Below are 14,786 nucleotides of genomic sequence, written 5' to 3'. Positions count from 1 at the left end.
GCAACTTTCCTATCGATAGCATCGCTTTTCTCTCTAGTCATGTGCGACCTCCAGTTGCCGACCAAACCCTTTCGCAATCGCCAACTATCCTGTTTGTCAAACATGGGTTTCATTGTATCCATAGTTGACAGTCGTTCAATACGGTCGAGCAGTGTTTCGCCAGTACCGGAGTCCATCACACGGGACAGTCGTCTAACATAGTTATCGCCTAAAAACTTGGCTACAGTTTCGATAGCTTTTCGCGGTTCATGTTTCATATCTTCGTATAGTATGAAATGAAAGTTAGGTTCACGTCTATACCGAAGCCAATATTGTTTAACATATGTAAAATAGTTATAACAATCGGGTATACTATCCGATAGCCAATAGTCTAATAGTTTGTCATAGTGTTTGATTTCACCAATTTTCAGACCCTTATGGTCCGATCGGATCAGATTATCGATTGCATGATAGAAGGCATGATAAACATCTTTCGGATTACGCATTAATAGCATATACCTGGCCATCGAGTTCAGAGGAAAGTTATCGCTAGTGTAGTCGGTTTTCAAGAAAACAATGTCCTCTTCCTCCTCATCATTATCAGCAGCAGCGGCAGTCATCGGCACCTGTTTATCATCTGTTGTTGGGCTCATGCTATTGGCACCGGCAGTATTGACAGTACTAGTACTACTACTACTATTGCTTGTTGTTTTCGACATCATTTTTCTGGTCATATCCAGTGCCCGTAAGCCAACACTTTCGATAATATAGTCTTCATCGTCAACCGGATCGGTATTTTCAGCTGAAGACAGTATCAATTGGACAATATATATAAACCAATTGCTACCGCAGCTGTTATACGATATGAGAAACCGATGGTTAGGCCGGTGCTCTAGTTTGTTGGCCTGACTCAGATAGTTGGCCGGAAATATTCTGGAAACATCTTTTTTAAATATATTATCATAAATATCTGTTATTTCCATTTTTCTTGTTATTTATTTTATTTTAGAGTAAGAAATATATATATATATATATATATATATATATATATATATATATAATATAATACTATTTTTAAAAATTTTTATTTAATAAGATTTTTTTTTTGATTTTTTTTGTTGAAATAATTTATTATTTGCTAGTCATTGCTATAAATTATTAGTAAATTTTTTTCAAAAATATTTTTCTAATGAATATTAAAATGAATTATTATTGAATATCATTTCATATACATACACACATACACACACACATGCATACACACACATACATATACATATATTAACTTATTATATGTATAGTAAAAAATGTTTGGTAATAGACGTATCTTATGATATTTTACCGTAAAATACTGTTTTTTACTATCAGCTAAATTGCACTTTCATTTAAATATTTTATTATTATTCATATTAAAACACTTTATAATAATTCTATGTAATATCACTTATATATAATGTTAGCAAAAACTAAAGAAATTTTTAAAATAATAAAGAAATGTCTATAATGTTTCTAAACGAAATATCTATCTATGAGATCACCATGGTTAATTTTGTTATCTCTATATTTGTAATCTTTAAAAACATTGTTTTTACAATTAATAATTAATTATTATTAGTAGTAATTTAATTACAAATTAAAGTAAAAATATATTTATTTAATCATAATTAAAACTATGATATAATAAAAAGATTAATAAAATTTTACAAAACTTATTATTATTAAATAATTATGAATTATTTATATAGGGATCCCATTTGTATAATACATTATATAGTATAATATAATATTATATATATACAGTATTATGTTTCATTAATATATTATATAGTATTATAATTTATTGCTGAGAAATTTTCTAGAAACTTTCTCAGTGATATTTATTAGAAACTTTATATTTGCTTTTGTATACTAAGTTATGTCAATTTAAATTATTTTTGCATTAATTAGTATTTAAATTATAAATCAATTAATATAATAAATCAAATAAATTAGAAAAACAATTTTTTAAAAAAGCGTAAAATAATTGTTACTAACTTTTGATTTATATTATAATATTATATACTATTAGTTGAAACATTTTTTTTATTAAAAAATTTTTTATTTCTAAATAATAATGAAGTTTTTTAATCAATAAAAATTAATAATTTATACAACAATGTCAAGTTTATTATATTTTATTTCAAATTATTAGACAAAAATATATGAAAAATATTTCACAAAAAAATAAATCTTGACATATTTTTTTACATATACTTGAATAATTTCATTTAAATTTTTATTATTATTATTATTTTTATTATTTATTAAAAAAAATTTTTAGTTATTTTTATTTGCATAAAAATTTAAAATAATAATAATATTGGATTATAGTTAGAGTAAATACAATATAATAATTTTTTTTAAAAATCTAAATAATATTATTTTATTTTTTATTGAATATACATAATATTGTTTAACTTTATTAGTTTTTATTCATAAAAATAAATATAGCTTTTATATAATCTTGATTATTATAATAATTATTAACTATAATCTACTAATTAATATTTTTATAATGAAAATCTAACTATTAATTTGAATTAGTATTAATATATTAGAAAATTATTTATTTTTATTTAAAAAAAATTAAATAGTTTTAAAATATTTCTCATAGATTGCAATAAATTTGTTAAGCAATTGATTGAGAATAGCATTGCCAGTACTGTCCAAACATTTTTGTTTCAATACTAGGGTTTCGGTTTTGACAAACTCCTTGGACTCGGTTTTAATATTCAACTGGTCGTACAATTGTTTGATCAGTTGGACAGCATTGGGATCCTGGAGTCCATAGTTAGCCAACAGCACTGACTTTTGGTTATTGTCGGCCAACTGTAGTGCCCTAACGTAAGGCCAGGTGCACTTACCCTCAACAATATCGGTGCCATCGGTTAACAAATCTTCCACATCATCGATAACTCCGACCAAAATGCCTAATGTGGTCAACATGTCCTGAATTTTGTCCAAATGATCGTACGATGTCTGACCCGATGTATACATACCTATAAAAAAATAATAATTAAATTATTTGTAATCATATAATATGAGATAATATTTTTTGTCTTATTTTATATATATATATATATATATATATATATATATATATATATAGGATTGCCCACTAACCCAACAAAAATGCACCGGTAGCAAAGTAGGCATTTTTATATTTGTTAATCAACTTATAGTTATCATAGGTATAGGTATTAAGATCAACATGGTCATTCTGGGAACGGGTAAACTGCATGTCCAACAATTGGCCGTAAGCTGTCTTTTCAATACACTAATAGTAGTTAATTAAGATAATTAAAAAAAAAATTATTTAAATATAAAATTATTTATAAACTTTATATAAATGATATTATGGTATTTAAACTATACTATTAACAAACCTCTTGAACGCAATGAACAATTTGTACATAATTTTGATGATCACTAAAATATAGTTTCAAAATTTTATAGGTGGCCGACAATACTATAGTACTATCGTTTAGGGCCGACATACCGATTGTTGGCTATCAACAAAAAAAATCATACAATTATATAACAAAACAACCAACAATAAAAAACATTAACTATGTGTAGTAGACACAATATGTATGTATGTATAGTACACTATATATATATATATATATATTAATAATATATTATATAAATTTATATATAATTTTATTATTATTGATTTTTTCAAATTACCAATGTATGCCAACACGGCTGACCATCGCGTGTATCCGATCGGTCCATAACGTCGTCCAGTAGATCAAAATGAACCATTGCCAGTGCCACAGCCCAGGCCAGAGCATAGACACGGTTATCAAATTCATGGTCACCCGGTTTATGGCCACTCAGTACACTGTACGACGATATAATTATTTCGGCAAAATCGTCAAACTCTCGCCGACGGACAATATAGTCGTACATTTTGTTCAGAGTCTCCCGCAAACCATTGATGTCCGACTCCAATGAGTTGGCCATAACTTTGTCGATAATGGGATCAAACATTTGCTGAAATTCACGTAAACCATCAGTTAATTGTTTATCAGTAGCCATTGTTTTATTATTATTTTTATTATTTATTATTATCAATTGTTAACCTAATAAAAGAAAAATTATAACATTATATTAAGTTAATTATCGTATATAGAAATTAAAAATGTATATTAAAATTAAATAATCAAATTGCTATTTATTACTTACTCTATATATTGATATATATATTTAAATACAAAACTTCTATTTTATATTAAATGTTATATATTTTTATTTATTTGAATACTTTTTTATAACTTAAGTACTTATATATTAGTTTGAATTATTTTATAATTAATAAATAAAAAAATTCTATTATTTTATTAATTTATTTTTTTGAATTATAAATAATTATTCTTTATTAAATAATTGTAATTAATATAAAAAATAATAATAAATATTATACTAATTACTAAAACTATAATGATTTTACAATATATGGAAATTATGTCGAAATTCTATTGACACATATTTTTAAAAAAAATAAAATAAAAATAATTTACTGTTTTTTACTGAATAATTTAAATATCATTCATTACATTGCATTTAGTAATATTTATTACAATTGTATTAATTTATTTGTTGTAAAAACAATTAATATTAATAAAAATATTTTACTGTTTTTTTACTGAATAATTTAAATATCATTCTTTACATTGCATTTAGTAATATTTATTACAATTGTATTAATTTATTTGTTGTAAAAACAATTAATATTAATAAAAATATTTTACTGTTTTTTTACTGAATAATTTAAATATCATTCTTTACATTGCATTTAGTAATATTTATTACAATTGTATTAATTTATTTGTTGTAAAAAACAATTAATATTAATAAAAATATTTTACTGTTTTTTTACTGAAATTACATTGCATTTAGTAATATTTATTACAATTCTATTAATTTATTTGTTGTAAAAAACAATTAATATTAATAAAAATATGTCAATATTGTAATTAATTTAATTTCATTTTTTTAAAATTTTGTTTTTGTTTTATTATTGATAATAGCTTCGAAATATTGTTGAAAAATTACTATAATATTACAATAAAAAAAATAACTCAAGTATTCAAATATGTAAAAACATTTTATTAATTGTTTAGTATTTAAAAAAAATAATTTATTTATATTATAAGCAATATTTCTAAGTTTGTGTTCCTATATGTAAATATTTTTTTTTTTAAAACTTATTATATTATAATACAGTAGTAATTACAAGTACAGTAAATAATAATTATTAAAAAAATTAGAAAATAGGATAAAAATTCCTTAAAAAACATGAAAAATATTTAATATATAAAAATAAATTTAATTATTAACATAATAAAATAAACTGAATAATAAAAATATTATTTTTTACAATTATAAAATAATTATTTAAGAGGATAACTATTATTTTTTTTTAAATTAAAAAAAAGTATATATAATTTTTTTAATTACTTTTTCAATAGTTACTGTTCAGTATATAATATATACTCATATATCACTATATATATAATATTTAAAATAAAGTAAGCAAAAAAAAACAAAACAACAAATTTTAGCATTGCACTAAATTGTTATTTTTATTTATTAGGAAAAATACTAAATTTTATTTTTTTTTAAATTTTAATAAAAAAACTCATAAAAAAAAGTTTTTAACACCGCTTTTCGCACCGTTTATTACTGCCATCACTATCTGCTAGACAGTAGTCCTCATGTCTACAGCAGACTCCATGTCCGCATTGATACCATTTTTGACATTTTTCATTGTTATTGAAATAATTAGATTTAATATTATTATTAGTAATACTTTTATCTAACAAAATAGATTAAAAAATAAGAAAATTAATAAATTATTTAAATTATGTTTTAAAAAAATTAATTATTATATAATAATTATAGATTACTTATCAAATGTTTATTATTAGTTGTATAGACTGTACGATCATTTAAGGGTTGTATGGGTCGTCTATTATCAAGTATTTTGGTTGCATTTTCAATTGGCTCCCAATTTATAATACGAAACATATCTAACTATTAAGTATAGTTGATTTTTTATTAACAGTAATTATAATATAAAATATTATAATTTTAAAAGTTTTAACAAAATATTTATAAAAAACTACAGGTTTTTAAAATAATACAATTATAACATACCTGTTCCCGGCTAATTGGCAACGGTTGTTCAAATATGATCCAGGTAACAGATTGATGACACGGTGGAAATGTGATTGAACCTTGATATTTGAACATGCTAGTTTTGTTTTCTGGCATCAATTGACCTAAATAAAATGGCGCCTCACGAGACAATAGTGTCGACACGTTGAACGTAATAATTTCTGGCAACAACTGTATTAGTGGTGACAGATCAGGGTTGTCCACCTGTTTGCTGTCGTCAGCTATGGTAAACATTGTCGATAGGATAAGCATACCATCATCATAGGGTACGGCATTGTCCATATTGCCATACTTTTCATTGTAATGTGTTATATATAACTATTTTTAAAAATACAATACAGTTATAATATTAAATATATTATCCAGTAATTTATTTTTTTTTTAAAAAAATACAATTATTACTTATTATTATTATTATTACTATTACTATAGTTTAAATTAGTTATAGTATTTATCTATTATTTACAGTAACTACTGTATAATACAATTTTTTGGTCATCTATTAAATTTTTGTTAACTATATATTATAACTGTATATAACAATCATAATAATTATTATTAAAAACAAAAAAATATTAACATATCATATATACTATATATTTGTTATATACTATATATTTATTATATATACTGTATATACTACCTCAGCCGATGCAAACTTATTATCGATACTATGCTCTGAGCCCTGATCATCATCGGACTGTCCCCAATGAAATAATGCACTATAGAAATGATATCTATCAGTGGTGGCGACTCCACCACCACCAGCACCACCACTACTACTACTGTCCTTTAAATCAAGAACTGGACCAACAATACCGCGTGTCATCAGTTGAACGGTTTCTCCGTTGTTCAGTACCTCCCAGTCGTATGATTGCATATAGTTATAGAAACTTAACTGCAGTTCAGGCGAATAGACGGCCAGTTGTCTATCGATATTGATTGGCGACTGACGGTCGGCACCACAGCCGGGAAATCTGATCGACCATTTGGTCTTATCTTTTGTTATTAATTTAGTTTTGTTTTTTTAAATAATGATATTAAACTATATATATATATAAATACAATAATAAATATATTATAATTACCTTTATAGGCAAATGTTGGTCCATTACATTCAGTATCGTTGCCACTGTTTAATATAGATTTAAAATAATTACTAAATAAAATAATTAGATAATAAAATAGCAGTAATGATCGCATATTTTATTTATTTAATTTTTTTGTTGTTGTTTATTTTGTAATTTTTTATTGTAATTTAATTTTTGTTTTTAATATACTAATATATTTTTATTGTTTGTGTTAATGTATGTGTGTTTGTTTTTTTTATAAATTAATATTTAATACAAAATATTTAATGTATAACAAAATACAACTAAAAAACACAATTTTTTATTTTACACAAAAAAAACAATTGTCTTATTGTTGAATGAATTTGCAAATATTCATCATCATTATTATTATAAAATTGTGTCATTTAAAATATTTTTTAAAAAAAATATATGTTATAATATACATGTATATTATTTTGTTTAGTCAAATAGTTAACTTTTAAAAAAATAAATAAAAATATTTGATATATATATTTTTTTTTTAAATAGATATTTTATATACAGAAAAGTTTTATAGTGAATATATATATATCTATCTATATATTCGTTAAAATGTATAAAAATTTACATAAATTTTTTTATACATTATTATTATTATTATTAATACAAAATTGTTGTTGTGGCTATAATAATTTAATAGTCAATGATTTTATCTGTTCAGGGCCATCTTATTCATATGCAGGTAATTGTTTTTATAAATAATATTTATTTATTATTTTTTTAAAAAAACATTACCTAGTTGACTATGATAAAGTTATATAACTAATAGTTTATTTTAATTTTAAAAAAAATATATAATTTTTATCTAGATAAAACAATTTGGTCGACAATGTTTCCGGGTTGCGGTGCCAATAGACAATCGCCAATCAATATCGATACCCATAGACTAGTCTATCAGACATTTAGTTTGGTTTTATACAACTATCAACAATCGTACGATACTAATGTGGCAAACAATGGTGATTTGGCACAGGTATCGTTTGAGACAACGCCAACCGCAGGAAAACCATTTGTTGAACTGAGTGATACAGGCGATACCAGATATATACTTGAGCACCTACAGTTTCATTGGGGTAAACAAGTGGATGATGGTAGTGAGCATAGTGTTGATGGCAAATCAGCAGCTGCTGAGGTATGACATTTTTTATTGACTACTACCACTACTACCACTACTACCACTACTACCACTACTACCACTACTACCACTACTACCACTACTACCACTACTACCACTACTACCACTACTACCACTACTACCACTACTACCACTACTACCACTACTACCACTACTACCACTACTACTACTACTACCACTACTACCACTACTACCACTACTACCACTACTACCACTACTACCACTACTACCACTACTACCACTACTACCACTACTACCACTACTTCCACTTAATATTAATTTTTAAAATAGTTAAAAAAAATCTATTTATTAATTTTTTTTAATAAAAAAAAATTATAGATATTTTTCACACACTATAACCAAGACTACGGCAACACTGATGAGGCATTGTTTCATCCAAACGGTATCGTTATTATGTCGGTAATGGCCGACATCAGCGACAATGATAATCCCAATTTGAAGCCATTAATTGATGCCGTATCCCGTATCGCCCCATTCAATACATCCATAGATATACCGGCTGATCAATCGTTTTATATTAGCTCAATGTTGCCCGATAATAAATTGGCCATGTACAAATATCATGGATCAATTACAATACCGCCATGTCACGAATCGGTTACCTGGATCATTTTTGAAAATCGCATTTCAATCAGTACTAAACAGGTTAATTTTTAATTTAGTTTAATTAAACAATTTTTTTTAATAAACTTAGTATTACAGATAATATAGAGATATTAATATAAACTATTAAACTAATTAAAAAAAACTCACAAATATTTAATTAATAACTAACATATATATATATATATATTAATTTTATTTTACTTTTAAATATATATATTATAAATAGTTAAACACATTTCGTTTGATGCAATGGGAGTTTCCTATTGGCAATGAAACTCATATATTAGATAATCGCCGACCAATTCAGCCATTGACCGGACGATCCGTTTTTAGCTCAAAACAGCACTAAATAATATTGAAAATTATTAATTAAAATTATTTTTTTTAGTTATGAAAAACATTTATATATTTACCTAAACTTTAGTTAATATAATTGTATTTAATTATTTCAATAAAATAAATAAATATTTTTAAAAAAATGTTATTTTTTTTAAAAAAGATAAATTAGTAATTTTTGTATCAAATGTAATAAAATGTTATTACATTTTATAAATAAATAAAAACCAGATTATCAATATATTATTAATAAACGTTTTAAAATTAATTAAAAATTATCCCAAAAAAGTTATGTAACTTAATTATTAAAAAAAATTTCATATAATCTGATTAAAAATAGTTTTTTACAAAATAGCAAAATAACTATAATAAACCTAAATGTTTAATTTTTTTAAAATAAATTTTTAACATATTGTTATTATTAAACAAATAAATTTTGTTACTTAACTAAATATTTATAAACAAAAATATATTAAACAAATTAATAATAAACATTAGATAAAATTTTTGTCCTTTAAATCAATCATTGTATATATACTTTATAGTATATAAATATATAGATATATACTGTATATATGAAAAAGTAAATTACAGTTTAGTTTTCAAAACAATATTGAACTGATTGGGTGTGACCACATCACGTATATCATGGTTAGGGTCGAGACCCTGATGACTGTCCAATACAATATCATAGTTACGGGTACGCTGTATGAGTCGTACTAATACCAGAAACAGGTCGGCATAGGCCAGCCGTTCGCCCAGACATACCCGACGACCCAAACCAAACGGTATGAACGATTGAAAACGTTTCTGTATGTATTTGCCGTCGCTGTCAATGAATCGGTCGGGCCTGAAGTCCATACCGTTGCCGCCCGACCAATGTTTGTCGCTATCGTTACTTAGTATATAGCCTTGAAATACGCCAATTGCTGTATTTTTGGGAACAGTATATTGGCCTACAGTTAACAAACAAACAAACAAATAAATTTTTATTATTATTCTTATTATATAACTTGAGAAATACAAGTATTATATATATACAGGTATTAGATATATACAGGTATTATATATACAGATATTATATATGTATATATATGGTATCTATACCTAGTTTAGTGGTGACCATAGTTTTATGCGATACACCAAACGGGGCCGCATTTCTGTAGCGTAACGTTTCCGATATGACTGCCATAGTATAGTGACACCGGTCGCGATCCACATGTCCGGGCAAATGGTCGCCAATAATCCTATCGATTTCCTGGCGTACCCGTTGCTGTACATCAGGATAGTAGGCCAACAACAGTAGCAGCCATTGAAATGTTATCTGAGAGGTGTCGACACCGGCAAAGAATACATCGAATACAGTCATCGATAGGTTTGCATCCGTCAGATAGGGTGCCGACTCTTTTGATTGACGTACGGCTTCATCGGCAGTGGCTATCAGTGCATCGCAAAAGTCTCGTTCAATATCTGGTTGATAATCGTGTCGATGGTCCAGAAATTTTTGTTGTATTAGTTGACGTAAACTAACAAAATGGCGCTTATATTTGTTGAATAGATCCGGTCTATACAGCCAACGAAATATTGGCGCCCATTCCCACAAAACAAAACAATTGCCGGTTTCGAACTCCAGATCATAGAATGTATATTTGATTTGACGAAATTCCGGGTCGTCTAATGTGTAACTAAATAAAAATTAAAAAATATAATTATTTTTTTTTAATTATTAAAATAAATACAATAATTAATACATTGTGTTTGTTGTGACAGAGAGAGACAGAGAGAGACAGAGAGAGACAGAGAGAGACAGAGAGAGACAGAGAGAGACAGAGAGAGACAGAGAGAGACAGAGAGAGACAGAGAGAGACAGAGAGAGACAGAGAGAGACAGAGAGAGACAGAGAGAGACAGAGAGAGACAGAGAGAGATAGAGAGAGACAGAGAGAGACAGAGAGAGACAGAGAGAGACAGAGAGAGACAGAGAGAGACAGAGAGAGATAGAGAGAGACAGAGAGAGACAGAGAGAGATAGAGAGAGACAGAGAGAGACAGAGAGAGACAGAGAGAGACAGAGAGAGACAGAGAGAGACAGAGAGAGACAGAGAGAGACAGAGAGAGACAGAGAGAGACAGAGAGAGAGACAGAGAGAGAGACAGAGAGAGAGACAGAGAGAGAGACAGAGAGAGACAGAGAGACAGATAAATAATATTTTATTTATTTATAATACTGTACTTTATATCTATGATTATAAATATTGGTTTTAATTTAATAAAAAAACTGGTTATTATTATTATTATTAACTTATATTTAAAAATTATGTTAAAGTTAAAAATTTTAATTAATTATTTTACTATATTTTTTAAAATATAAGAAACTTTACGTTATATAATTTATATACCTTTGTCCAAATACACTGCTGGCAATTATATTGAGAAACGTTAGATAAATATATTCAATCGGATTAAATGGTTTGTCGGGACCCATACTGTCCAACATATTATCTACTGTACGATCAACGCTATCGATGATAACATTAACGAGTCGTTCATTTGTCGAGTATTTTCTTAATATATTTTTTTTACAAAAAAAAATAATTATATAAATTATTAAAATATATTATGATTTTTTCTGAATTAAAAAAAATAGTTTATTTTTTTAAAAATTAAGATTTATATATACAGTATAATAAATACAGTATACTGTACATAAAAATATATATATAAAAATATATAAAAAATAAACTATCACTTACAGTACAGCCCCGTGAGCTATACGTCTAAGCGATTGCCAAGTGTGTCCATAATCGGTAAAAAATACATCAAAATTTTTGTCATATTTAAATAGTGTACCTTGATTATTATTTAAAAAAAATATATATATATTATATTGTACTAATTAATTGTTATACAATGTTAAAATTATTATTTTATTTTAATTAATTAATTAATTACCGGTTAATATTTCGGGTCTTCCAGCAAACTCTTGTCTATTGAAAGCATCTCTAGCTATATCAATGTCGGCTATAAAAATTTGCGGTGTACTACCAATGTGTACAGTAAATACTGGACCATATTTTTTAATAAATTCCCTAAATAATTGGTCCCAGTGTTTTGTAAATACTAGAATTAATAATTAAAGATATTATAACCGTCAGTAAATAACGTAATGTTTCAATAAATAACGTAATCTTTTAATAAATAACGCAGTGTTTCAATGAATGAACTTTATGATTATTCAATAAATTATTATTATTATTATTTTTTAAAAAAAACTTACATGATAAGTTTCCAAATATAGGAACTGGAAATGGTCCAGGTGGTAAACAATAGTAGCGATAATAAAAATGTGCTAGATAATAAACAATCGATATAATAGCTATTAATTTTAGTACAGTTAATAGATTGTATGCCATCCAAACAATAAATGATGCAATTATTGACATTATTGTATTATTGTTGAGTTGTATTACTGTATAATAGCCTATAATATTAACAATGTAGTAATAGTAGTGTTAGTAACTAAATAAAAAGTTAATATAAAATAACTATTTATTTTAAAACTAAAATTTATAATTTTTAAAAATATATATATATATATATATATTGATTAAAATAAATTTGATTATATATTTTAAAAATTATGATAGCTATTATTAATTATTTAAAGAAAATTAATATTATTATAAAATTTTTGTAAAAGTATAATATAATAATATTTTAATAAGATTATAACTTTAATAAATTGATATAAGCCAACTTAACAAAATAATATTAAATTTGATAAAATATTAAAACAATAATTATTATCATATAATTATGAATGAGATCATTGAGTTTATTAGAAAATAATATCGATTTAAACAATAGTGAACTGCCGTACAGTATATTCAATGTCGAGGATGTCATCGAAAAGTATAGTCAATAGTGTCGACTAATGCCCAGAATTATTATTATATAAATTAAATATTAAGTATATATTTTGTTAGCCGACGATTGAGAGATAAAATAAAATACAAAAAAAAATCACCAATAATATTTTTAAGCCTTTAATTTAGTATAGATACAAAATAATTGAAAAAATAATAATAATAATACTAAAATATTGTGTTGTCATTTATCGACTATCAATTTAAATCAAATTTGTCCTCTACATAAATGCACCTAGATAATAATAATATGAAAAATAATAGTTTGGGTTAAATAAAATTCCTAGTATTTAAATATATATATATATATTAAATTGTAAAATTACATAAAATTTTCTATGCTTTACAAATACTAGTAAAAAATATTTTATAAAACTTAACTTATTGGGAAAAATTATTATTATATTTAAAAAAAATTATTATTTTATTAAAAAAAAATATTATTTTATTAAAAAAAATTATTATTTTATTAAAAAAAATTATTACTTTATTAAAAAAAATTATTATTTTATTAAAAAAACTTATTATTTTATTAAAAAAAATTATTATTTTATTAAAAAAAATTATTATTTTATTAAAAAAAATTATTATTTTATTAAAAAAAATTATTATTTTATTAAAAAAAATTATTATTTTATTAAAAAAAATTATTATTTATTAAAAAAATATTGTTTGTATTTTAACTGACTATTGCTGTTTATTAGTAATGATATTGTCAGCCAAGAGGCTATAGCGGTTGGGGTCGCTATTATGCTTTGCGTGTGTTGACCGATGGTAGCGATTACAAGAGATGACAATCGATGGACACAAGAGTTTATTAACAAACAATTTATTGATTAAACGAAAAACAATGTACAGTATTATTGAGTTAAGAAAAAGAATGAAAGTGTTGGGCGGATAGGGATATCAATACAACAATAGATAGTCAGGTGAGAGAGAGAGAGACAGACAGATAATAATTACGTTCCCTAAAGTACTCCCCCCGAAGTGGCTTGGCCACGACTAGAAGTAACGAAAATCGGGGTTAGTATTGATTCGAACGCGACGTCCAGAACGAGTTGTCAATGGTTTAGATGCTGATGGAGTGATTTGATTGTCGGCATCTGGTGTGTTATTACTTGTCTGTTGTGTTGTAGGTTCGACCGGTGCCTGGATGTATGCTGGCTTTAGTCGATCTATGGTAACCGTAGACTTGCGACCATTGATGTCGATGTCGAACGTCTTGTCTGTGCGGACTAGTACTTGATATGGGCCATCATATGGTGCTTGTAGTGGTCGGCGGACAGCATCATGTCTTAAGAATACATGAGAGCAGTTGCGTAGATCGTTAAATACGAATGTTCGGCGCTCGCCATGTCTTTGAACAGACATCGGGCGGAGTTCACGCATGTGTTGACGTATTTGAACGGCGAAATCAGATGATTCAATTGACGTGTCGTCAGTGTTGCT

At 25.6% G+C, this 14,786-nt stretch overlaps 2 protein-coding genes across 2 annotated transcripts; one reads left to right on the top strand and one right to left on the bottom strand.

Moving 5' to 3' along the window:
* Positions 1–8,145: 8,145 nt before the first annotated feature.
* LOC128959227 (carbonic anhydrase 7-like) lies at positions 8,146–9,427 on the top strand. Its single transcript, XM_054305166.1, has 3 exons — positions 8,146–8,448; positions 8,791–9,117; positions 9,305–9,427. The coding sequence occupies exons 1-3, from the start codon at positions 8,146–8,148 to the stop codon at positions 9,425–9,427; spliced, it is 753 nt and encodes a 250-aa protein (XP_054161141.1).
* A 575-nt stretch (positions 9,428–10,002) lies between these two features.
* On the bottom strand, positions 10,003–11,908 carry LOC128959226 (steroid 17-alpha-hydroxylase/17,20 lyase-like). Its single transcript, XM_054305165.1, has 3 exons — positions 11,811–11,908; positions 10,522–11,099; positions 10,003–10,370 (listed from the first exon to the last, which is right to left on the bottom strand). The coding sequence occupies exons 1-3, from the start codon at positions 11,906–11,908 to the stop codon at positions 10,003–10,005; spliced, it is 1,044 nt and encodes a 347-aa protein (XP_054161140.1).
* Positions 11,909–14,786: the final 2,878 nt, after the last annotated feature.

The sequence above is a fragment of the Oppia nitens genome, unplaced genomic scaffold, assembly GCF_028296485.1.
Source record: "Oppia nitens isolate AA-2021 unplaced genomic scaffold, nextdenovo-longstitch-racon4-pilon3 scaffold43_pilon_pilon_pilon, whole genome shotgun sequence".
NCBI lineage: Eukaryota > Metazoa > Arthropoda > Arachnida > Sarcoptiformes > Oppiidae > Oppia > Oppia nitens.
The sequence above is the reverse complement of the archived record's forward strand: the minus strand, read 5'-3'. Positions and strand labels throughout refer to the sequence as shown.